At 51.3% G+C, this 25413-nt stretch overlaps 1 protein-coding gene across 1 annotated transcript; it reads right to left on the bottom strand.

The window, feature by feature from the left end:
• Positions 1-25204, bottom strand: NR6A1 (nuclear receptor subfamily 6 group A member 1). Its single transcript, XM_021543698.3, has 9 exons — positions 25095-25204; positions 17869-18099; positions 14557-14612; positions 13031-13188; positions 11953-12180; positions 11413-11667; positions 7990-8111; positions 6418-6570; positions 1-5463 (listed from the first exon to the last, which is right to left on the bottom strand). The coding sequence occupies exons 1-9, from the start codon at positions 25120-25122 to the stop codon at positions 5375-5377; spliced, it is 1320 nt and encodes a 439-aa protein (XP_021399373.2). The 5' UTR covers positions 25123-25204; the 3' UTR covers positions 1-5374.
• Positions 25205-25413: the final 209 nt, after the last annotated feature.

Raw genomic sequence — 25413 nt, forward strand, 5'->3', positions numbered from 1 at the left:
TGCAGAACATTTCACATTTATTAGTTCATACAGCTAAACACTCACTAAACATGCATTCAACACTTATTGGTCACATTTCCACAGGTAGTCAAGTCCCAGAGCAGAGCAGCGGAGCGGGGCAGGCCGGGAGCCGCCGGCAGAAACATTCATTTGGTCGTAGCGCGGTGAGGGGGCAGCTGCCGGTGCCCGTTCCCCCGCGGTGACACGGGGCCGGGCACATCCTCCTGCCCCAGCCCCAGCTCCGAGTGTGCCAATGCTCACCATGTGCCACGCTGCAGCAACATCCTGCTTCCCTGATTTACACAGGGATTGTGGGAAAAATGAACGGGAGAAACCATCACTGGGAACGCCACCAAGAAGGAGCCAGCAGCTGGGACTGACCCTCTTGGGAACATCCCTCACAGCAGCAAGGGGCTGACACAAGCAGCAAACCCGACCCGCTGCCTCCCCGGGCTGCCCAGGACGGGCACACCAGGAGCTGTGAGGTCCTGGGAGGTGCCAGGTTACACAGGCAGCCTCTGCACCAGGCTTGTGGCTGGATGGGCACCGCCAAAACCCAAACTGCCATGAGCCACACGGTCCCCAGGGAGGGACAGAGAGGGACAGGACACACAGCAGTGACAGGAGCCAACCCCAGGAAACACAACTCCAGCAATCACGGCCCCTGTTCCTCGCTGGCAACAGACACTGGCAGTGTTTAGTTTTTCACACAATCCCTTTGAGATGATAAACAGGATGTCACACGAGGTAGTTTAGTTATGGAAATTGAGTCAATAATGTTATCAACTATTACAAGACATTTTATAAATTGAAAGAAAACAATGAATCACAAAAGGCTTTGTTAAGGTTGATCGTCATCTGGTCTCAATTTCTGTTTCTTTTTGCCCTTGGGGGCATTTCTTCCACTGAACCATGTTGCTTCTTTCACAGACTTGTCAGAGGGCAGCTCACAGGAGCTATTTTTAATTTTTTTTTTTTCCAAGGGAAAGTTACTGCCTGGATTGGCTTCCCCAGCTTTTTGCAAGGCTGGTTTAAACTCAAATTTGCAGATTCTAGCTGAGGGTGCTGGGAGGGGGTTTCAGCCCTTAAAACTTTTGCTGACTCTCAGTGCTGGCCCTGTGTATGGCTGGATGGGGCTGTTTGGACACTCATAGCAGCTGTAACCCAACCAGAGTCACACAGCAGTGCCCTTCTCAAACTGTCTGACTGCTCCTACAACCATAGTGAGAAAGTTGCACCGATGAAAATTAAGAATTCATAAGTAACAGAGTACAGGGCCCTGCAACTGGCTGCCAGGGACACAATGGGAAATTTCTGTTTCCCCTTTCCATGAACAGTCAAACATTTAACAGCAAGGGCAGAGGGATGAGGGAATGCAGAAATAGAGCCCCACAGACAGAGCTGTCCCCAGCTGCTGGGTGGCACAAGGGCACAGCCTCGTACAGCCCCGTGCACCTTTGGGATGCTCTGCCCACAGCACCACGTCTGAGCCTTCAGCAGGCAAACTTCCCACAGCCAAACCCAAAGCTTTTCCCCCAAAATCCCCATATGGGGCTTTGCTCAGCTCTCAGCGGGTCCTCCAGACAAGTGGGGAAAGAAGCAACTGTTGCAACATCAAAACCAGGGTTTCTCTGGGTCACATTTTAAATACTTATCCCTGAGCTTCTGTGCATTGAAACAACACACTGTGTACCCAGAGAAACACCACAGCTTGATACTGATAGCTATGCACTCCCCTCCATTTACACATCATCTACAACTTAAAAATTAGTTTCATACTTTAACTAGTTCCCCAAGTTTCCCCCTTTCTCCTGCCTTTCATGTGGCAGGGATGATTGCCGCTTATTATCCTGAGAAATAACAACATTTTCACAGACACCGAGCTTCATAGCTTCAAATCAAAACCAAGAAGGAAGAAAGAATTAATGGGAAATAGCACATTCACAGGAGATTTTTTTTTTCTTTTTTTTTCCTTTTAAAAAATGTAGTAAAGATAAAAGAAATTCAAGTGTTTTCTTTTTTTTTTAAAGTTGGTTTGAAGGACAAGACTTAAACTCCTTTACCTGAAGTGGCTGTGGGTCTGTGCAGAAGCCTGAGGAGCAAGGGCAGATCCTGCTGGCACAGGGGAGGGACAGCAGCAGAGGCACTTGAGCCTTTGCATGGCTGGGGATGAGGCCACCAAGGCACCCAGCAGCAAGAGAGAGCAGCCAGAGGGGTCAAGGCTCAGCCCAGCTGGCAGGAGCCTGAGCTGAAGGGGAAGAAAACTCCCTCACTTCCAGAAGGTTTTGGAGGCCCCGGGGTCTGGCATTCACCTGGGACGGAGCCCCACGAGCGGGACCCTCCAGCTGCACCTCGGCAGCCTCCCCTGAGCACTTCAAATTTATGTCCCACATCTCTGCTGGGATTAAAAGTAACTCCTCGGCTTTCTATCTGCACAGACGCTTTGAAGGAGAAGAGGGGGTCAGCCAGCCAATCTATCTTTCAAATCGGGGATAAAAATTGACTTGTCATGGCAGAAAATTCTACCAAAGACTATTATTGTTGATAGATTTCTCTATGACAGAAGGTCAGATAAGCAAGAGCAGATAGATACCAAAGATAATGAACTTCCCCCTAGTAGCATTAAGCACAAATAAAATATGAGTCCCTGTAAACTGAATGTTACATGAAGAATGGAATGAAAATTCCAACCTTTCCAGGGTGTCCTTCAAACCAAATTCACAAATACATCTACCTAACACCTCTACGTCTCTAGCTACATTCCTACCTTCTCATTATACCTGAGTTTGCAATGCAACACATTCACATTACCCTGTTTAAAAAACACAAGTCATTAGAGGACTTGGTGCAGAAGATATCAGGAATGACTGTCCAGTGATTCCATCTGGTCTGTTTGCTGCTTCCTTACCTGTCAGTTCAGGAAGGATTTTCTACTCCCTATGGCAAATGTGTATTTGGGAACGGATACTGCTGCCAATCAACCTTCGTAAAATTTGCTTTCTACAACAGAAAGTGGAACATTCATGTCTGTTTGTCATCATAACCGAGTTTAAGTTTTTGGTTGTTGCTGGTACAGCATTAGTTTTGGGAGGCTATTTTGAAAAACCACAGATTACCCAATAGATTTCTGTTGGGTAGCTGACAACAAGATGACTGTTTTTATGTACACTAATTAGAACACTTATTCATCAACAGATTATAATAATTCAGTAACTGTAGAATAAAATCACTCCTATGCAATTTTAACAATTCCTTGAGTGTATAAAACAGCAAGCCAGAAATAACCCGTAATAAAAAGATCATATCAAGCTATTTGGAAATTAAACTCAAAAGCTGAGAAATACATTCTAACTTACAAACAGATACACTAAAATCTTCCCCTGAACATGTGAGGTATTGGCTGTATGCAGAAGGCTTTCCTGAGAATACACACGTGTCTCATTGTACTGTCAGGAAGTAAATGAGATTTATGGAACCACCTTTGGGTGCGAAGCTCCACCGAGCTGAGCCGCTGCCATGCCCAGCAGCTGTTACCCGTAACATCCTGTTTAAATAATGAGAAATGAACAGCTATGGACTCTTAGAAGAGGGAAACCGTTGAGCTGGGAGATGCCCGAGCGGGATGCCCGCGGTGGGGCAGCAGCAGAGCCCTGGCGCGGTGCGGCCGCAGCCACCGGCACTGACCGGGCCGTGCCAAACCAGCAGGGCACAGACCCTCGGGCTGCGACCAGGGAGCACCCCCCGGGCCAGGGAGGGAGGGAAGGACGACTCTGGGGAAGGGGAGATTTCTCCTGCTCACCATCACATTCATGCACAGCAGCTGCAGCCTTGTGCTTGCTCTGTGCCACGCAGCTGCCACCGGGGAAAGACAAGAGGGTAGCGACTCGTCCCTCCTACCCTGAAGGAACAGAAGTTGTTTCCACAAGTATTCTTAAACCAGCATTCAAACACTTATCGAGGAGCCACCTTTCTAAGTGAATGCCAGATTTACATCTAAGTAGGCAGGGAAGGAAATCCAGCCAAGGCTGTTTAGGAGAGTGACAGTCTTTGATATAATTCCTAATGAAGGAGATGAGATCAAGAGCATCTCATCCAACCTCCCCATCATGAGCAGGAAATCATGAAATTACTCATGAGAATGCCCAAGTTTAGCTAAACATCAGCACCTAGCAATCACTCAATCAGCTAATCAGCTGTCATTAAACCCTCTGGAGTTGTGGAGAGCCTGTGAGATGGAAAATCCAAGCCTTGCAACACCTAGAACACAACAGGTAACCAAGTACAGCAGTAATGTAGTTTTTCCTGGGATTCCACAAGGAACAGGGCAGTCCTGGCAGGATCTAACTATAGAACACCCATTCCCCGAGTCCAGCGGAGAAAGCCATGCCAGAGGACACTGGAGTCCCTCACCCCACTACACAGGCCCCATTCAACACAGGACACACTAACTGCTCCCAAAACGGGGATTGCTGCAATGCAGAAGTCTCAGGTACCGTGTTGGAAGCATTAACAGGGACAATCCTGTCTCTTCTCTAAGTAGGTTTTTCGTGCTTTTGTAAACCTAAAATGGATTTTAAGGAAGTGATGATAAAGTCCTTGCCATCTCTAGCAACAGGAACACCTTTGTGTAATGCCAGGAGCCTGTTATGAACTGCAGGAACACAATTTCAGAGGAACTGGCAGGTGTTGTGGCAATAGTAAGAGGGCAACTGGCCAGGAGGGGCTGGGGCAGACCCCACCTGCAGCTCCCCAGACAAGACAGGGCCAGGGAGATCCTCAGAGCACTGCCATCCCACTGGAAACCTGCATCTGGAAACTGCCAGGGGAAAAGAAACCAACTGCCTAGACAGACTTCTTCTCCACTCCTGCCTTTTTAAAATCAAAGAAAAAGCTTGGCACTTCTCTAGCACCCACTTCTCCAAAGTCGTCCCTTTGGGATACTAACATCTTTGTCAACATCTGCTCTGTCAACATCAACAAACGCTTTGGATGCAAATCTTGGAAAGAGCAGTGCTTGAACAGCATCTTCTCCTTGAGGTAGTCTTAGTCATCTCGGTCCCCAGCCCCAAATACAAAAGAACTAACCCTAACAAACACTGTAACATTAAACATCTTCACATTCTGTAAACTGCTGGAGAATGCATCTGCTGCATTCTTACAGAACCATGTGCATCGTGTTGAAGATCATACATTCAACTCTGTCGTGAAATAAATATATAGGAAAACGAGTAAAAAAACAAAAACAAACAAAAAGTATTCTTGCTACAAGGGCAGGGAGGCCCACTGCCCTGCCTCCTGCCTGGATGGCGTTTGCCCCTCTCCCGGGTGAGCCGGCCCCTGGCTCAGCGTCAGGCACGGCCGGGGCCAGCTGCGCTCACTCTTTGCTCATGCTCGTCTTGCAGGAATGTAGAACGGCCTTAAACAGGAGAGGCAGCTGCTCCAGAGGGACATTCACCATTTTTCCTGGTAAGAAAGAAACCAGAATCAGCAGCTACAACTGAATCGGATTTCAGAGACACCTAAGCCAGCAGCACTGGAGACAGTTTTACCTTGAACCTTTCACAGAAACAGTTAATCATCCTACAACTACATTAGACATTTGATATGCATTTGGACACAATATTATTTATTTACTGAATAGAAAGCAAAATAAATGGGCAAAGTCAGATCAAAATGATTTCTCCACAAAGGAGAAGTATTTACAGAAAGTGGGAAAGGCTAAATCCCATCTCACCTCAAACCCCCTTGTTGATCTCCGTGAGTAAATTACGAAAGCTACTCTGAGATTATTATCTAGTTCATTATGACGGAGTAGGATGAAGCATATGGAGCCTTGAGACAGGGAGGAAGGCATCTCCCATTGCCATAACATTCAGGAACAGTTTTAGCAACACTAGGCCTTGGAGATGTAATCTGCAACACAACTGCAGCTGAGAATTCACCTGCGGATTTCTGCGGTCCAGGTGAGGAAACCTGGGGGTTACACTGATCCAGTTGAACTCTGCTGATCACTTTCTGCTCAGTTCAGGGATCTCCCTAATTCTGATGAGATAATTACTCAAAGCAGGATTACACCCTTTTGAGACAAAATGCCCCCCAGCTGGGAGTGAAAGAAGAATAAGGCGAGACTGAACGATGTGTTTAAATAGTGTCAGGTTGGAGCAAGGCATCTCTTCCCCAAGTGGCACTAACCCTGTGCCCACCAGCATCACCAGGACACCTTGCTAAGAGCCCCTCAGACTGGATGAGCTCAGGGTAACAGGATGGGCTTAAAGATGGGCAGAAGCCCTGATAAGAAATGGTCCCACACAAACATCCTCGACCAAAGTCCACAAGAATTTGGCTGCAGTAAGTTAATTATCCTTCAGAAGCAAATTTCATCACTTGCTGCCAGCGGGAGAAGCGCTCAGAAGTTACCTGCAATGTAGCGTATCTCTGGCAGACACATCATCAAATCCGGGAAGCGGTTTGGCTGGTGGGGGTATTTGTACTCTGTGAAGTCCTGGCAAACGTACCAGTACCGCTTATTGAGCTGCTCCAGCTGGGAGGCATTGGTCAGACCCCTGATATCTGCAAAGGGACACAATTAGAGCAATGAAAACGTGACAAAAAACATCTCAGAAGAACAGCAGCCTCGCACTTACTGCCGCTTCTCCATTGACAGACTGATTTCTGTCACTCTGATCTGGGTCCCTGCTTTGGAGACTGGCTTCCAGCACCCAGTTAGATCAATACTAAAATTCCCATTTCCCCTTCTGCTGTGCCTGCATCATGGATGTGTCTTTATATGTGTGTCTGGATCCAGGATTTCCCTCCACAAAAGGCTGGGAAAAGAACAGCTAATGTCCTACATTGGTCACCTGCAGCTCAAGGAATGCTCTTGGAGAGAACAGCCCCAGCAACCTGAAATCCCTGCCTGGCACAACACAGCCAGGTGTCAGGCTTTGGTCCTCAGAGCAGATCAGGGAAACACCTCCTCAGACAGGAACACATTCATTTTAGCTCTATCATCTTGGCTGAGGACAGCACTCAGCTCTATAATTAAAGATATTATCACATTTCTCCCCACCTGCTTAGGAATCATGTCACGGGAGCTTTATAAACCCGTCGAGTCCTTGTTTTTAAATTTAGCTTTGCCAGCGTCAGGCAGCACACAGAAAGGGAAGAGGGACAGGCAGGAAGCCCCACTGGCAGCGGGAGCAGCAGCACTGGCAGGTCCTGGGGAGGACCCAGCCCGGCAGCGAGGAAGCTGCGGGGCAGGCTCGGTGCTGGGAGAGCATCTGACGGAAGAGGCATTGAGCTACTGCCCGAAAGCTGGCTTTTAAAAATAAGTCTCAGGTATTTCACATAAAAAATTGCAAACTCCAACTAAAAATAAAAGAAGACAGGAAGTTAATGAAAATACATTTTGGAAAACAATGGAGACAGCTCGAGAAGTGCATTATCCAGTGTCAGGAAACTGCCCAGGGAAGCAAACCGGAACCTCAGCCCGGCACAGATTGAAGTGTCAGCATTATCTCCCTCTGGAAATGAGCGGGGGAGGAGGGAGCCCGCAGCACATTTTTACAGACTGCAACTATCTTTCACAGCACAAAAGACTTTGGGGACATTTATTTCCAAAATTACAGCTGAACACTATTCACTGAGCATTTGTCTCTGCGTGGATTTTGAAATGCCCAGGGTCTTGAGGGAGCCTGAACTGCCAGCTTTACTATGCTGCTTAATCAACAGGAGGATACAGCCCTCTCCTAGGCTGAATTCATGGCCTGCATGTAAATACTTCATTTGTGATTACCTGTCACTGTGAAGAGATTTGGGTACAGAACCTAAAAAGTAGGAACCCAGCTAAGAAACCTTAAGGATACATCCTGAAGGTAAACATTGTCATGAGTCTGAAAAAACTCTAAAAAGAGAAGAACGAGGCTTGCAAATTCACCCTTTGAAGCATAAAAATGAGCAAGTGGGGCTGGCAGCTCCTCTCTGCCTCACCTTGGTTCAGGAAGTTGATGGCTTTCATGCAGGCGTACTCCTCGTTGCTGACCTTCAGCTGGCTGAATTTGCGAAAGAGGTAGATCAACCGCTCCATCACCTCCATGCCCTCTTCACTGAACCTGGGGGGGAGAGATCACATCAGCACACACAGCACATGGACTGGACAGCGAAGGCAGGAAGCTTACTAAAGTAACTTCAGAGATTTTAACATGTCGCAAGAGAATTAAAAACAAAGTCATCAAAACTGCCCAAAGTCTGCTGGTGCCAAAAAATAAGGAAGAAAATGTCTCAGTACAAATGCAGAATTATAGAATCATGGAATGATTTGGGTGGAAATTACCTCAAAGCTCATCCAGTCCCATTCCCCAGCCAAGGGCAGGAGCACCTTCCACTAGACCATGTTACTCGGAGCCCTATCCTGCCTGCCCCAGGGATGGGGAGCTCACAATCTAGACATTTGCAGGGAAAACCTCTCTTGGATTCACTTCACCACCAGCCTGTTCTGACAGCAGAGAAGGTGTCACAGAGCCAGGAATCTGCAGCAAAGCCAGTGACAGAGATGGGCACCACAGGGCATACCGATGCACAGAGAACACCCCAAAACCTCCTGGAAAATTGCCTGATGGAGATTTTGTGGGTGCAGAATGAGGTCCTCCTGCTAAAGAGGGTGCCACACTTCACCAGGAGAAATACCCCACGTGTGCACCATGAAAAAGCCATGGGGAAGGACCAGGCTGGAGCAGAGTGGGAGGGTGTGGAGGGCTGTGAGTGTCTGCAGGCATCTCCAGACCATCCCACGCCTGCCCAGGGCCAGAACAGCCTCTTGGGAACACATCTCACAGCAACAGCCCTGGCTTCAAAGCAGGCATATATTGCAGAAGCGCTCAGAAGTGGGACAGAAGTGTTTCGGGAAGCTTCAGCGTGCTCTGGCATTGTGCAGCACAAAGAATAAGAGCACAGCCAGCAAGCCATCTCTGAATAGAACAGAAATAGAACCTTTTTCACTGAATAATACCTTATTTTGGCATGTGTGTTTGTTTACTTCAAAGTTTTGTAAAATGCATGGTGGGGTTTAACCTCTGCGAAGAGAAAACAAGCTGTCTGAACTCCAGGTCAGTTCTTCAAGAAAGTAATATTGTAAGTGATGAAAGCCTTGTCGGCTAATCTAAAGTTGTACAAGTTTTCTTGCTCTCCAGTTGACATCAAAAATCTTGCAGGTGCAAGATTGCAAAGCTCAAGAAGTTAATGAGCACAAAGACCACTCAGTCATCTGTGGGGTTTAATTGTTTTTAGAGCATGCACATTTTTACCAGCCACTCATCACTTCATAAATCCAGGAGAGCTCTTCTCTCATTCCTGCAGTTGAACTGTCTTACTTTTCTGCACATTCTTTCCTCCCCCTTTCAAACAAAGCTGTTCTGTTTTTCACAGCCCTATTTCTTCTTGAGGACTGACTCCTCCACACACTTTCCTCACAGTTTACACCAGGCAAGTTTCTGGCTGGGAGTTGTCGGCATCAGCTGGGGAGGAGGGGGAAGGGAAGCGCTATCAGGAGTGCTGGGGGAGGTCAGGAGTCTATTAATTTCATATTCATCTTCAGAAAAACAGCACAATAAAAGAAAACATTTGATCTAGCAAGCAAACAGAACATTTAGCCAGTTGTTCAAAACAATTAAAACAAAGGGGCTGGGGAGTTCATTCTATGCCTTTGTTTGTCACCTATGCTTTAGCACTGCTCTTGTCATTTTGTTAAGAGCAGAAATTAACCCTGAAGTGCCAGACCATCCCTGCTCAGTGAGATTTCTCCAACCAGGTGTGAGCTCTAATGAAGTTCCCTTTGCAGTCATTCCTGATCAATGCCAGAGGAGCCGGGGGCACTTTGAGAACACCCACAAATGGGACACCTCTCCAAAAGGGTCCCTCTCAAATCCAGAGTGACCAGATACTCCACGAGTGCTTTGGACAGGGAGACTGATACCCATGAGCCATCCCACTGCTGCTGGAGACAGCCAAGCCACGGCTGAGGGACCACGAAGACCAGTGAGAGGGAGCCATGGAGCTCCAGACCCCTCATCTGTGCAGCTTCCCGCTAAATGGCTTTTTGGGTGTGCATTCTCCCAGGTTACTAATGACAATTAATGACACTTGAAAAGCTAAATCACAAGAGGAGACTGCAGAAGCATTCCTCTCCCAAGAACACCTATTTTCATCCATGTGCACAGATCTTCTCTGAAGGACCTTCAAGGCGACCAGCTCTGAATTGCCGGTTTCTGCAGGGCGAGGATTCCTCCTTTGTCTCGTTGTCTTACCTCTCGCTTGTATTTATCACAAACTCAAAATGAAACAAACACTTCTCTTGTGAGGCTCTGACCAGGACAGCAGGAACAAAAGGACAGCTGAATGCAGGAACAAGTGTCATTGTGGTTTTCTATGACCCTCAGTGCTCCTCGCAGGAGCTGCACCAGATGCACGATGAATGGCTGTGCAGAGCAGCGCCGCAGAGCAACCTGTCCCAGGAAATGAGACACCTGGGGCCAGCTCCCCGCTCCCCACCATGGGCTCAGCCAGCCAGCGCCTCTGCTTGTCACAACAGATGCACAAAGGAGCCCCCAAGAACCACGAGACGCTGCAATGGCCGAGGACCACAGCAATGTTTTAAATCCCTGCTCCTCAGACATTCCCTGCTGACTCCAGCAGCATCGTGAGCCCAGCAAGGGCAGAGAGCAAAGGGCAGGTGTTTAAAGGGAGGACGGGCAGCAGTTTCTCCAAATCCTACCTGTTCTGCCACAGGATGGTGAGATTGGGACTCTACTACCAAAAGAAGAATCTGTCTGACAGCAAGACTACAAAATAAAATATCCAAACCAAAAAACAACACCCTGACTAACATGATAAATGAAAGGCAGGTTCCTCAGAGCATCAGATAGTCTGTACCATAGAAAAAACAAGAGTTAAGTTGCAACATCTTTGAATTTATCTAATCAAAACAATGAAATAGCAATTAATAATCAACACTGATAATGCAGACAACCAGCTATGCGAACAACCTTTCCACCGGCCCTAAGGGTTTTTAAATAAGGCTTTCTTTCCTATGTGTCAGGGTTACCCAAAGCATTGGTTAGTTTTACCTTCCTCATAAAAAGGTGGCTTGTAGGGCTCTGTTTGGGGACAAGAGCATTGCTGCATGGAATTCAAACAGCCCCACATATTACTGTGCCCTTCCCTGTAGAAGGAATTCGTGATTCAGCACTGACTAACCATGGTGTGCTTTCTAAGCCTGGAGCAACTGTTCCCTAAACACAGAAAAGGAAAACAGCCCCAGGTAAAGTGCCCTGTCCCAGGAGGTGGTCAGAGGACACCTGTCCCATGGCTCCTCATCCCCAGATCTCGCTGCCTTGCCCTGAGCTCAGCCCATCTCACCTGTGCAGCTCGTCGTCAGAGGGAGAGTACTTGGAGGTGACATCGGCAAGGTCACCAAAGATCTGCTTGCTGTAAACAGTCAGCGAGGAGAGCAGGATCAGCTCCTGCCACGTAGAGCTGAGCAGGCAGGTATAGTCCTTGATGGAGAGCTCGCAGAAGAACGGCAGCTTCTTGATCCAAGCAATCTGCCTGAAAAGCAATTCATCCGCCAGACGACACAGCAACGCAAACAGCTCTGCCTGAGTCACTTTATACCTGCGGGCACAGTTAGTACAAAGACAGAAAAACATTAAAAACGTTGAATGACATCATCTGACGGGGAACACGGCAAACACCGAAGGGAGTGGGTGTCACCTGGTGACAGGAGCCACGATGGCCAGCACCCACCCTGCCCGGGCAGGGGCTAAGGGAGTCCTCGTGGCCCCTGGGGTCACCCAGCACCCAGACTGGCCACACCACGCAGCCTGGCCCACGCGCCCCAGCCCCAGCCCGGGGGGACGGGGTCTGGCTTGCTGCTCGCCCCGAGGACGCCCCACGCACCCGTCCTCGATGAGCATGGGGGTGCCGAGCGGCTCCAGGTCCTCGGCACACAGCAGCTGGCTGATGAGGCCGTGCGACTGCGGGTCCAGGCTGCGCGGCTGCGGCGCCACCAGCGCCGAGTGCGCCGAGTAGCTGAAAAGGTGCGGCAGGTACTGGTAGTGCGTGGACACCGGCGTGCCCAGGTACTGATCCCTGAGTGCGGCGAAGCCGTTCAGCTCCACGGACCTACTGGAAAAGGAAAAGCTCTTCAGTACAGCCCCAGAACCCCGCCTGACGCATCGAATGTCGCGCCCAGCTCCACCAGAAGTGTTACCAGAAACGGGGAAAGCGAACAGAGTGGAAATGCCCTTGTGTTTAATGCCCTGGAAAGAGCCGGGTGTGCACCGGCTGCACACCCAGCCTGGCTGGCACTGGCTCCACGTGATGGAGATCTGGGAGCTGCTGCTGAGCTGCCATTCAGGGAGCCAAGCAGAAACCCCAACCCACCTGTGCCCAGCCTTTCCACCCCGGCTTCCTTACAGGGCCAGACCTTAGGACTGTACATTAAGTACCCACACAGACAGCGAACACAAACAAGGCCAAGCTTAAGCTGTGACTGAAAGCAGATGGGATCAGGTCTGAGATTCTTGCTGTGTTCACAATCAAAGGCTGCATCAGGAGGTTTGCACTCACAGCAGCCAACTTTAACATAACACCACCAATTACTAACATAAATGGTTTTATTTTCAGAATCTGAGCACAGTGCAGAGAAAGAGCTTATGCAGAATGAGCAATGAAAGGTGATCAAGTTCTCAAGATCTGCAGAAAACACAAACAATATAAACTGAGGTATATTTTAAATATAATTGTAACTCAAGATCGCCTTCCTTTGCTCACAAACATCTCATTTCCCAGTTCAATTCTCTTCAACCTGGTAACTGTTTGTCTTAGAACACAATCAGAGAGGTAAGAACCTGCTGCACGACCAGTTTACACAAAGATGCACACGTGTGTTTTACCTACATTGACCCCAAGTATCACTCAGGGAAAGAAATCCAAGATTTCTGTAACACCAAATTCTTCCAGAGGTCATTCCCACCTTGAAGATGGAGTAGAAACAGGTGAAGGCTGGTTGCTCTCAGAAACTCCATTTCCAGGGGAACTATGGTCACTGTCTCCGTTGTTGCTCCATGACATGTTTGCCTCTCCCTCAAATTCTTGCCCAGACATAATTCTCTCAATCTCTTCCTCTGATATCTGTCAAACACAGGACACAATGGTTACTTTGGCTTGGAACAGAAAAGCAGAGCTTCTGTTTGCAAACATCTTTTTCAGGCACATCTAACAGGGCTGACCCTCCCACCCCCCTGCAGGTACCACATCCTTCCTCTGCATTTAACAACACACATGGAAAATTCTATTTACAGGTAATCGTGGTGACCTCCAGCTCCAGCAGCACCGTTCAAGTGAGGGGAGCACAGCAGACAGGAACTGACACATGAAAAGATGATGTCAGATGGACGTGGCAATGAGCTGTAAATCAGCCACTGTCACACCGTGAAAAACCTGGGAGTAATTGAGGCCAGTGCATTGGGAACATCAGTCAGGACTGGCAGAGGGAATGGCAAACGGGAGGTGGGGCAGGCTCTGGTTTGATAAAGCAATCAAGAGAGGCAAGGTGACACATATAAAATCAGTCAGGAAAACATTTACAGGGAGACAAGAGCTCCCTATTTTCCTCCAGATAAGAACCAGGTGGCACCTGAAGTAGTAATTGAGCATCTAATACTTAAGTTCTAGAGAGCAACATATAGAAAGCTAAAATAGAGTAAAAAAATTGTAACATTGAGTTCACTGTAATATGAAGTTTCAAGAAAGTGCTGGGCATGCTCCTGGAGGAATGTTCCACCTCTAATGGGGAAATGCAACAAAAATTTAGAGGCTTTTTTTTTTTTTTTTTTTTTTTTTAATTCTGTGTATGTCCCTTAATGCAAACAGCAGGAAACAGGTTTGTGTGGTTCCAGGCAGGCTGTCTGACACTGCCCAGCAGGGCAGAGCGGTGCTCGCTTGGCTCCTCACGCTTTGGGCTGGGCTGAGGGCTCTTCCCAGGCACTCACACTCACAGAAATTGCTTTCAGTGTTATTTCTATTTTGCTAAAATAAACAGTAAACTTTTAAAAGACCCCTCTTGCAGAAGCCAGCTGGAAATGGCCATCATTTCTCAGGAGCACGGCACGAGCTGCTGTGCTGAATTCCCTCGCGCTTCACAAGGCACCTCTGGACAAGCTGGGCCATCAATCAGACAGACATTTACTGGTGCCCTGCTTACCACAGCTGAAGGGATTGCAGCAGGCAGAGTGAGATTTACGGGAGGCGTGGAGGGACAGACGTCCTTGTGTGGCTCACAAAGGACAGGGTGCAGCGAGCCTGTCCGTGTGTCCGGGCAGCACCCTGGGACAGGCAGCACCCAGCTCCACCAATCTACAGCTCCTGACAGAGCCAGAGCCCTGCACGCCAGCAGGAGGCACGGCCAGGGGGGATGGAGGCTCCACCAAGCCCAGCCCAGCCTTGGCCAGGGGACCAAAGGCTGAAGGGAACCACGGAGGGCCAGCCACACGTGCTCACCTGGACAGGTCCGATGCTTTTGTTTCTGCCTCCTGGCATGCCATCCTCCCTGATTGCTGAAAGATACAACCGAACCTCAGTGAGGAACACTACTGCCAGGCATTCCCAGAGTACATAAGCAGATACCTACTTATGTTGAAAGAAGTTTTTAAGCATTAAAAGATTCTTATTTTTCATTAAAGAAGTTTATGGAGAAACCTCCAGTGCTTGAGGAGCACACACCACGGTTCTCACCCCAAAAGGCACAGACACATCAACAGGCCTACAAGCATTACTCGAGGATTTTAGTTTCTTCCTGTGCTCCTTGAGTGACAGGTAATGAAGAAATAGCAATCCTTTATCACAATTAATTCCAGCACCATTTGAGAAGTGGCACATGGTAAGGAACCCCATCTAACCCCTGGAAATAATCCAGTGAATGCCCAGGACTGCTGGAAAATGAGATGTGGAGGCCAGCACATCCAACTCCACCACCCAGAGCCAGAGAGACACCACCACAGACACGAAGCCCTGCACTGCTGGCTGCTAACCCTGCTCTCACTTCAGAGGCTCACATCTCCAGCCACCACAGAAAACAGAGGGGAGATGCTGGTCTGACCCTGCTGGTTGTTTGCAAAGCCACTGTTTAAAACTCAAGTTACCACCCCAAGCTGCACAGCTGCATTTCAGAGGGGCAGCCTCATATCTCAGCTGCATTTCTAAGGCTCTTTAATCAATTTCCAGGGAGCTGCAGTGAAATCCAGCTAAGGGGATGAACCTGGAGCATTGCCCTTTCCTCTGCCTGTCTCTGCAGAGGCCAGTGGCAGCCCTGCTCCCTGTTTATCAGGGCCCATCTCTTTCCCAGCACGACCTGGCCAGGCTTGGCAGGAGGCTCTCCCCAGCTGCACGGTGACCTTGCTGCTGCACGGCCTCACCCTGCTTGGCACAGGGGCTGCAGGAGGCCCTCCCGGAGCAGAGAATGGCACAACACTTCAGCAAAAGTTTCTGTCCCAGAAAAGCCACAGCTCAAATCCTCCTCGAGGCTGCTCCTGCAGCTCAGGGAGTGCCTCAGCAGCGCAGAGCAGAGGGCCAGGGGACCTGAACTGTGCCTGCCCAAACCCCAGCCACCGACCCGAGCAATGCACAGCACTGGCTGCTCATTTCCTATGAAAGCTCTTTAAAAAAAATAGCAGCTTCTCACTTTAAAAAAATAAAAAGTAAAAAAAGCTGTCATAGCTAGCTGTTATCCCCTTTAGGTTTTTTTAACTTACTGTAACTACAGGAATTCTGGGGGAATTTTTCTCATTTTCCAAGATATTTTACCACTAACTGTGATTTAGAAGCTTCCCTGCTGCTCATTCCATTATGAGCCCTGGGCATAAATTATCTTGGTCTTTTGATTTCAAAGCATAATTTTAGCAGACAATCGTTTACACCTGCAACAAAATGTAGGAATGTTTTTGCTGGTGGTCCATCAAAAAGGCCTCAAGAATGGTTCCCAAATACAGATGGAATATCATCCTGGTGCTGGTCCTGGCTAGGCTGCATGACAGCCAGTCTCCTCAAAGCTGGTTTTCCTACCAATGCTAAGCTCTGCACCTTAGCTGAATTAAAAAATTATGGTATTTAGACCTAATATTGAAGGGATTTTCCAACCCCACAATGCCATAACTTGGGCACCAGGGCAGGAAGAGAAAGCTCCAGAACCCAACACCGAGGGCCTTCAGGGCTGCCTGGCCGTGGCAGAGACACCGGTGGGGAGTGGAATTCACATGGTTGTTGGAAGAAAAAGGAAAGGAGAAAAAGAAGAGGAAAAGCGAAGAGAGGAGAAGGAAGGGAAGAGATGAGAGGGAAGGGAAGAGGAAGAGCGGAGAAGGAAGGGAAAGGGAAGGGAAAAGGAAGAGAAGGAAGGAGGGGAGCGGGCGGGCGCGCGGCCGGCAGGTGGCGCTGCGCCCCCGCAGGTGAGCGCGGCCCCCAGGTGAGGAACCCGCGCCGCCCCCAGACCCACGGAACACCCCCGACCCCCGGTGAGGGGCTCTGAGCGCCCCCAGACCCACGGAACACCCCCAAACCCCCGGTGAGGGGCTCTGAGCGCCCCCAGACCCACGGAACACCCCCGACCCCCGGTGAGGGGCTCTGAGCGCCCCCAGACCCACAGAACACCCCCAAACCCCCGGCGAGGGGCTCCGAGCTGCCCCCAGACCCACAGAACACCCCCAAACCCCCGGTGAGGGGCTCCGAGCTGCCCCCAGACCCACGGAACACCCCCGACCCCCGGTGAGGGGCTCTGAGCGCCCCCAGACCCACGGAACACCCCCGACCCCCGGTGAGGGGCTCTGAGCTGCCCCCAGACCCACGGAACACCCCCGACCCCCGGTGAGGGGCTCTGAGCGCCCCCAGACCCACAGTGCAGCCCCTGCTCACAGCTCTCCCATCTCAGCCCTGATGCATTTCCTAAGGCAGATCCCGGTGGATTTGCAGTGAATTTGTGATGTTTTTGTGCCGTTCACAGGCGGCTTTCGCGTGAGCGGTGGCCCAGAGGGCAGCAACAGCCACATCCAAAGCCATGAGGTGACACTGCAAAGCCATGAGGTGACACTGGGCTGTGGCCAGCGGGGTGGCCGCTGCCCTGCCTCACTGCACGGCCAGGGCAGCACAGCAAAGCAAGGAATCCCTGCTTTTCACGGGTAACAGCAATTCCAGAGGTTAAACACGTGAAACACTGGAGTGAGGAGTGGAGACGTGACACCGAAATCAACCACAGCCCGTTCTTTATTACTAATTTCTGAGTTACTTCAGCCTGTCCATCCTGGAGGTGCCACCACAGCGTTCCATCACCTCTGCACACGTGGGGGTCAGGGGTGGCTGTCCCTTACCCAGACCACAACTGCTCCAGCCAGAGCTGCTGATCAGGGAAAACCCTCACACCTCACCCGTGGGCAGCAGCTGCTGGTCTGAGCACCACGACAGCAAACAGGTAAGATCCCTTGGCATTCTAAAAGCCTGTTTACCTGCTTTAATTTTTGCCTCGTTAGTAGATTGAAGCATGGAAAAAGTGATCACTTGGCTCAGTGTAAATACAAATATTCTCAAAATATTTATACGTGCTTTCAATTCACCCAGCTTTTTCCTCCTTACAGGAATGAAGCAGCTCAGAACTTAGTACATGCGCATGATTTTTAATCCCTGCACGATTTTGCTGAAGTTTCGGGGGTTTTTTTTTGCCGGGAGTTTCGGAGGCAGAATTGCCGTGGGAGGGGCAGCCGAGGGAGGGGCAGCCCCACGGTGGCCCTGTCCCCTCTCGGTGCCTGCCCCGAGGCCAGGTGGTGTTACCTTTGCGGTTCATGCCCATCTGGAGGCACTTGAGCAGCCGGCAGTACTGGCACCTGTTGCGCTGCTTGCGGGACATGACGCAGTTCTTGTCCCGGCTGCAGCGGTACACGCGCTTGTTGCAGATGCTCCTCTTGAAGAAGCCCTTGCAGCCCTCGCAGGAGATGATGCCATAGTGCAGCCCCGTGGCCCTGTCCCCGCAGATCAGGCAGGTTCGCTGATCCACCCGCTCATCTGCAAGGCAAGAGGGAAGCTGAGGAGGAGCCCCCGTTTCTGTCAGGTCGGTCTGACTGAGGGGCAGCCACGGCGAGCCCATAAGGATCCATCCCCAGGGACAGCCCCATCCTTCCCCTGAGGATCCATCCCCAGGGCCAGCCCCATCCTTCCCCTGAGGATCCATCCCATAGGGGCAGCCCCATCCTTCTCCTGAGGATCCATCCCCCAGGGCCAGCCCCATCCTTCCCCTGAGGATCCATCCCCAGGGGCAGCTCCATCCTTCTCCTGAGGATCCATCCCCAGGGCCAGCTCCATCCTTCTCCTGAGGATCCATCCCCAGGGCCAGCTCCATCCTTCTCCTGAGGATCCATCCCCCAGGGGCAGCCCCATCCTTCCCGTGAGGATCCATCCCACAGGAGCAGCTCCATCCTTCCCCTGAGGATCCATCCCCCAGGGGCAGCCCAATCCTGCCTGTGAGGATCCATCCCCCAGGGGCAGCTCCATCCTTCTCCTGAGGATCCATCCCCAGGGCCAGCTCCATCCTTCTCCTGAGGATCCATCCCCAGGGCCAGCTCCATCCTTCTCCTGAGGATCCATCCCCCAGGGGCAGCCCCATCCTTCCCGTGAGGATCCATCCCACAGGAGCAGCTCCATCCTTCCCCTGAGGATCCATCCCCCAGGGGCAGCCCAATCCTGCCTGTGAGGATCCATCCCCCAGGGGCAGCTCCATCCTTCTCCTGAGGATCCATCCCCCAGGGGCAGCCCCATCCTTCCCTTCCCCACTGCCAGGCAGGTCCCCTGGGGCTCTCCCCAGCAGCCTGCATGGACCTTCCTGCTGTTCTCAGCAGAGTGGGACAGAAACTCCAATGGGGAAAAGAGGGTTCTGAAATGTCCCACCTCAGCTGCACAGAGCAGGGTGTGCAAATACAGAAGCCTGGCAGACACCAGTGCCTGTGAAATCCTGTCACATCTCACAGGCTCCAGGGGCACGAGCCACCGCCCAGAACCCAAGAGAACATCGTTACAGAAACCATCGTACAGCTAAGCCACAGCCGTGTGATTTTACTGATCCTTTTCCAAATCTTTGAAAAGCCTTTGGATGACTAAAAATGTAAATTTCAGGGCTCTCCGCAACAGGAGCTGTCACATTAAATTCAGTATTTTAAGACTCTACCACCGCCTGAGGGAGAGAGCAGAGATGATGCTCGTCTCGGTGAGATGTCCAGACAGGGATGACAAACAGAAAGGAAGAAGTAAACGAGAGTGAAGAGACCCAGGCAGCTCACCCAGAATCTCATCACCTCAAACTGCACAGGGAGGCCTAAACCTCACTTCAACCAAGTCAGCTATGCTTAAAATAATGCCAGCAAGTTTCACCAGCAGCTCTTCCTGTAGCAGATGTTTCACAGCTCAACAGTTTAACTCCTTGCACACCAGGCCAAGCTGCCCCCAGCTCCCATATTGTGTTTTAACCCATTAAAATCCCAACAGTTGCAAACAGATCTGCACTGCAAAGGCAGGAGCTCTTCAAAGACATTCAGGGACACAGGAATATGGAGTATTCCAGTATTCTCCATGGGGTTGCTTTCCCAATTGCCAAAGAGGCACTATCCAGGTGACTAGATCACCCTGGCTGAGGCAGGCCCTGAGAAGAGAACGGAACCACTCATCACACCCTCCTAGGGATGCTGGTTAAACCAGGCTGTCTCTGGTGCTCCACGGCCTGAAGGCAGGGCAGGGCCACTGCCCATGGGGCAGAAACGGCCCAGGCAGGACCCAGGAGGTGGCACGGGCTCTCTGTGGCTGCCTGGGGACAGAGCAGGGCACGGAGCAGGGCACGGCAGCTTCCCGTGCCCCCCATGCAGCCTGGGAGCCAGCGGGGAGCTCAGACTGGGCAGCCACAGCTGCACAAACCCGCGGCGTGCCTGGGGTGCTGCCCACACCCACTGCCCCTCTCTGGACACAGACCCTCCCCAGCCTTGGCACAGCACTGGCTTGTGCAGATGAGCTGAGTCAAACTCGCTCAGCACAACACCAAGCCTGACTTTCCTCATTTAGATTTGAGCAGGGAGTTTTCTGAGACAAAGGCGTTTATCTGCAGGATGGATTTTCGGAGCAGCAGAGAGTCACAGTGAAGTCTTCTCTAGCCTCAGTAAAGCCCAAGCAAGCTGACAAACCAGGGTGCAGCTTCTTACTACTGCAGCACATGTGAATGCAAGAGAAATGAATGAGCCAAATGTATTGGGACCAGAAATTAAACCAGTTTTCAGTTACACAAGCCAAACAAAAATCTAAACCAGCTGCTCCTACTCACAAGCAGCTTTCTCCAGAGCTTAAACCCAGCAGAAACCAGAACCAATCTGTGTTAATCTCTAAAAGGTTTGCCATGCATAGCATGCACATTTGCACCGCTCTGCAAATTTCACTGTTGCAAAACATTAAAATAAAGGGATGAACAAAGGAAACACAGACTTTAAGTGAAGAAACATTCCTGATTCGCACCAAAACATTCCCAGTTTCACACGGCAGACCACCTCAGGTATGTGCTGAACCCAAAGGAATGTGGGTGCAGATCAGGAGTGGGGCTATCTGAGCATCTCTGAAGGGAGGCAGCTAAACATGACTTTGTAGCCACCAAGTGCATAATCTCCACCTTCAGCAATCTGATAAACGCGGGGAGGGGGCCGGGGATTAGCCAGGACAGAGGAGTCCTGTATCTGCAGGGTTTAGCTCAGCCTGAGCTCAACTCCCGGGCCTCCCCCTGCTCCGGCCGTGCCCAAAATCCCGGCCAGCAGCCGCGGCCGGAGGCAGGGCACGGCCCCGGGGCTCCCTCCAGCCGGGCAGCCCCGCTGGCCGCTCACGGAGGGCTCGTTCCCAGGCACGGCTTTTCTTGTTGCGGGAAGAATAGGGCCGTCACCCCGGCAGGGTGGGGAGCACGGGCGATTAAAGCAGGAGGAACCAGAACCCTTCCCTCGCCGTGCCCATCTCCCCAGCCGAAGGGGAGATGCTGTGAATGGCCCCTGGCCACGGGAACCGCACACACCTCCAGCAGAAACTGCCCCTCGGCTTTCCAGGTTAGAGCTGGAAGAGCAGCATCACACCCCGGGAACAAAGACAGAGCCCAGGGACCACAGAGGTGCTCCCCACCGACAACTGGGAGATGAAAAATGATGTTCTACAGAAAGTCCTAGGGGTTTAGATATCTAAAAAAACCCTGCAGGGACCACGGCCAGGCCCACGCTGCTGCTCCGTGCCCACGGGTTTGCCGTTCCCGACCTTTGCCAGTTTTCACCCCGCATAATGTGTGGGTGAAGGATGGGAGAGAACCACAGAGAACTTCACAGAAATGGCAAAGCACGAGCAAATCTAAAGCAGTTTTGCACTGAGGGTGCTCTGAAGTCCCCTAACCTTGAAATTTCACTAAAATATCAGAACAGATTTTTAAGTGAATAAGCCCTCCCCCCTCCCTGTCTCTGTCACCTCTCATCTCACTGATTCCTCTGGTTTCAAACGCTACACAAGACAACACAGATTAGGGCACAAAGCAATGGGTAAGAATTTTTAAAAATACCTGTTTTATTTCAGAGAGAGAGCTGAGGAAGCTTCCCCCCGACCCCTCTACCGAATTTTCCTGATGGGTCTTACATTTAACAAACTCATACACGGGATATTCCGGCTTTGTTCTCCCTACCCATTGTAGCAGGGGCCACTAAATCAAACAGTTGCTGCTACGACAAAAGCACTCACAAAAATCTCAACCTCATCTTGAACCCTGAAGATTTTTATGGCTACTCCCTTGCTAGCCCCTCCCCGAAGCCACATTAAAGGATGTATTGTTTTCAGAGGTCATGGTAGGTTTCATACCACATACAATGTAAATTCTCCAAGAATATGATGATGTTACACAAGAATCACAAAAGATGGAGTAAAAAAGATAAAAACAACACTCCTCACCTATGTTTTATAAGACAAACAGTAAAAGCAATATATTATATTTTTCAAGAATCTGCCTTTTGCCCTCAGCAAAATGAGCAGTCTTAATAATTTTTTAAAGAAAATTCCTGTGAAATTCCAAAAAGAATCCTGCCGAAGCACATAGCAAAGACCCAAACAGAAAGCACTACGGCACGTGAATGAGATTCCAAAATGCACAGCAAATAAACTGAAGCATGGGGACGCAGAGCAGCGCATCCCTGTCACTGCTCCCACCTGTGCCAGCCCTGCGAGCAGCCGGGAGGGGACCGGGCGCTGGCTGCAGGTCCCCAGGCTGCCGGGGGCTCACACCAGCCCTGCACACCCGCCTGGGAACTCTACAGCAATCCAGCTCCCGGTGAGATTTACCTGGGAAACCTGGCAGCGTGCTGGTGCAGCCGCCTTGGGGGATTTTCCATAGTGGGGCTTTACGATGGAAGAGAAACAAAGGCTTTATTTCCAAAAGTAAGGCCAAAAGTGAGGGCACAACCCCTCACCCAAATCCCAGGGCACACGGTGCTGGGATTTGGCCTGCCTGGAAAGCAAGAGGGACAACGAAAAAAGCTGCTACGGGCAAAACTTCCCATTTATACAACAGAACATGAATTTACAGCCAAGAAAATATTTTACAGATGAGAAAAAATTACAGGCAACACTCAGCACTGCAATTCATTAGTATATTTAACATCTTTTCAGCTGTGTGCCAGTTTTTTGCTTCTTGATTAACTGACCCTATCACAGCCCTCTGCAGCACCCTTTAGCTGGGTTTAAATCTCAAGCTGCTAAATACCAGCTGTTTGGGGAGGGGGGCGGAGGGGGAGATCTCACACATGTGTTACTTAAATCCCAACCGCATCCCACTCTCCTCTCGCCTCTGGTGATGCCTCGAACACAAACAAACGTGTTGGTTGTTTTTTGTTTTTTTTTTCCCTTTATTTTTCCTAAGGATGTTTTTCATTGTCAATTTTTGGTTTCAAGAAAACCATCCTGTGAAATTCAAGCCGCAGAACTGGAGGAACTCCCCCTCAGTGTGAAGCGCTGCATTGTCCAAACAAGCCCACCCCCAAACCAGGCGCCTTTGCTTCAGGGGCCTTTTTTTTTTTTTTAACTTATAATCGATGAACACAGGGATTAAATGTTCTGTGCGCTGGCCCCTGCTCGGTTCGGCAGCGGGCTCGGCGGCAGAGCCGCGGCCGGCGCACAAAGGGCCGGGGCGTCCCGCTCCTGCTCCCCATCGACCCCGCAGATGGGGGTCCCAGCCCCACGCTGGAGGCGGGCGAGGGCTCCGCGTCCTGCCTGGCCAGCCCGGCTCAAAGAGCAGATTGTGCTGCCCCGGATCAGGCCGGCCCTGGTGAGAGCTGAATAGAATTAACCCTCTGTGAACTAAAACAAAAACATTTGTGTGCCCAGCTGGGAGAAAGGTTAATTTAAATGGACAAGCCTCCTGTAAAAAAAAAAAATAATAATACAGGAGGGGAAAGAAAGAGGAAACCTGCAACCTTATTCCCTGTACTGTAAAAAGATGTTCTACTCACAGAGAGTCTCATTTTAAAAAGCAGCAAGTGAGTACTGGAAAGAAAAGAGGAGAAATGCTACACTAGAGGAATGGCCAGCGCATCTCACGCTGCTCTCCCTTTCCAGTAATGAAATTTCAAACTCACGCTCTTATTCCACCCTCATTCTGTTTCTGCCCAAGTGGAGTTCAATCAAAAGAAAACCCCCATTAAAACACCCAGAAATCATCAGCTGCTCCTTCTCGGCTCGGTATAAATCAAGAGCGTGCAGCTGATGAAACCCATCACCCTTCCCCTGCCTGGGACACATCTCCATTTGCATATCAAAAACTCATCTGTGAAATGCAACTTCTCCCGGGCAGGGGAGCCCCGGCCCCGCCGCTGCCTCACCCCGACCCCGGCCCGCGCCCCACGGACCGCGCGTCCCGGCGGGCGGGGGCTGCCGAGGGACGCGGGGCGCTGCGGGACCCCCGCCCCGCTCCATTGTGGGGACGGGGAGAGGACGGATCCTTCGCTCCAGCCAGTTGTTGCACAAAGAGTTTGGAACAAAAGCCCGCAAAACAAAATGTGCCCGATGGCCGGGACCGCAGCCGGGACACGCACGAGGGTCTCGGTCGCTGCCCACGCTCACAGACCGACTCCGAGTTCAGTCGCTCTCTCGAGTGATCAACTTTCGCTGATCCAATTTTAGCAAAATAAAGCTCCGTGCGCGGTCCCTGCCCTGGCTCCAGCGCGGCCGGCACGCTCTGAATTAACGACTGGGTTACATGGTTTGGTTTTTTTAATCGGTACATTAGAAAGCGGTAAGATGAAGCCCTGACTTACCTGCCCTAAAACCTATTCTCTTGGCCCTATTGAAGCTGTCTAGATGTGCAACCACTGAGAAGGATGCTGAATTAAGAAAATCTGGAACTAACCCCACCCCCAGCAGTCCGGGCTGCGGGAGCAGGGCCTGGGCACAACTGAAACAGCGACTTCTCCAGCGTGGGTTGCCAAACACGCAATGTTCTCTCCTGGAATATTTCATCCTCACTCTGAAGGTGAGCTTTGCCGCTGTCTTCAGCCCCAGAGGGGAAAAAAGGCTGCAAATACCGGGGGGGCAGCGCCGGTCCCGGGAGGGCGGCCGGGCGCTACCAAGCGCCTCCGTGACCCCGATACTATCCGTAATTACCGATACTAAAAAAAGCTCCTCCAGATGGTCGGAGGGATTAGGAAGTTTAAAATATAAACACATCGAGCCACAAAACAAACTAATGCCCTTTTTTTTTTTTTTTTTTTTAAATTGCATAATCCTGCTCGCAGCCCAGGGCTGCGCTGCCCGGCCCCCGCGCCCCGGGAGCCGTGAAAAGGCAGGAAAGGGGAAAGCCCCCGCGGCTCCTTGTCCCCGCGGTCCCGCACGCCGCGCCCCGAGCCCCGCACGCCGCAGCGCGGACGGGGCGGCCCCGGCCCGGTGGCGGCGGGGGCGGCGGCCCCGGGGCCCCGCAGCCGCCGGCGGCACCGCCCGGACAAAGGCCCGGCCCCGCTCACCTTCCATGCAGGTCGAGTCCCGCTTCATCCCCGGCCGGCTCCTAGGGCCGCCTCATGGCGGCGGCGGGCGGGCAGCCCGGCTCGGCCATCGCCGCCGCCGCGGGCCGCCCTATGCTAACGACGTGATGTCAGCGCCGCCCCGCGCACCGGCCGCGGGGGGCCCCGCCCGCCACAGAGCGCGGGGCGGCCGGACCGACGGACCGACCGACGGACCGACCGACCGACCGACAGAGCGACCGACGGACCGACCGACAGACAGAGCGCGGGGCGGCCGGACCGACCGACCGACCGACGGACCGACCGACCGACCGACAGAGCG

Source organism: Lonchura striata, chromosome 22 (genome assembly GCF_046129695.1).
Source record: "Lonchura striata isolate bLonStr1 chromosome 22, bLonStr1.mat, whole genome shotgun sequence".
Taxonomy (NCBI): Eukaryota; Metazoa; Chordata; class Aves; order Passeriformes; family Estrildidae; genus Lonchura; species Lonchura striata.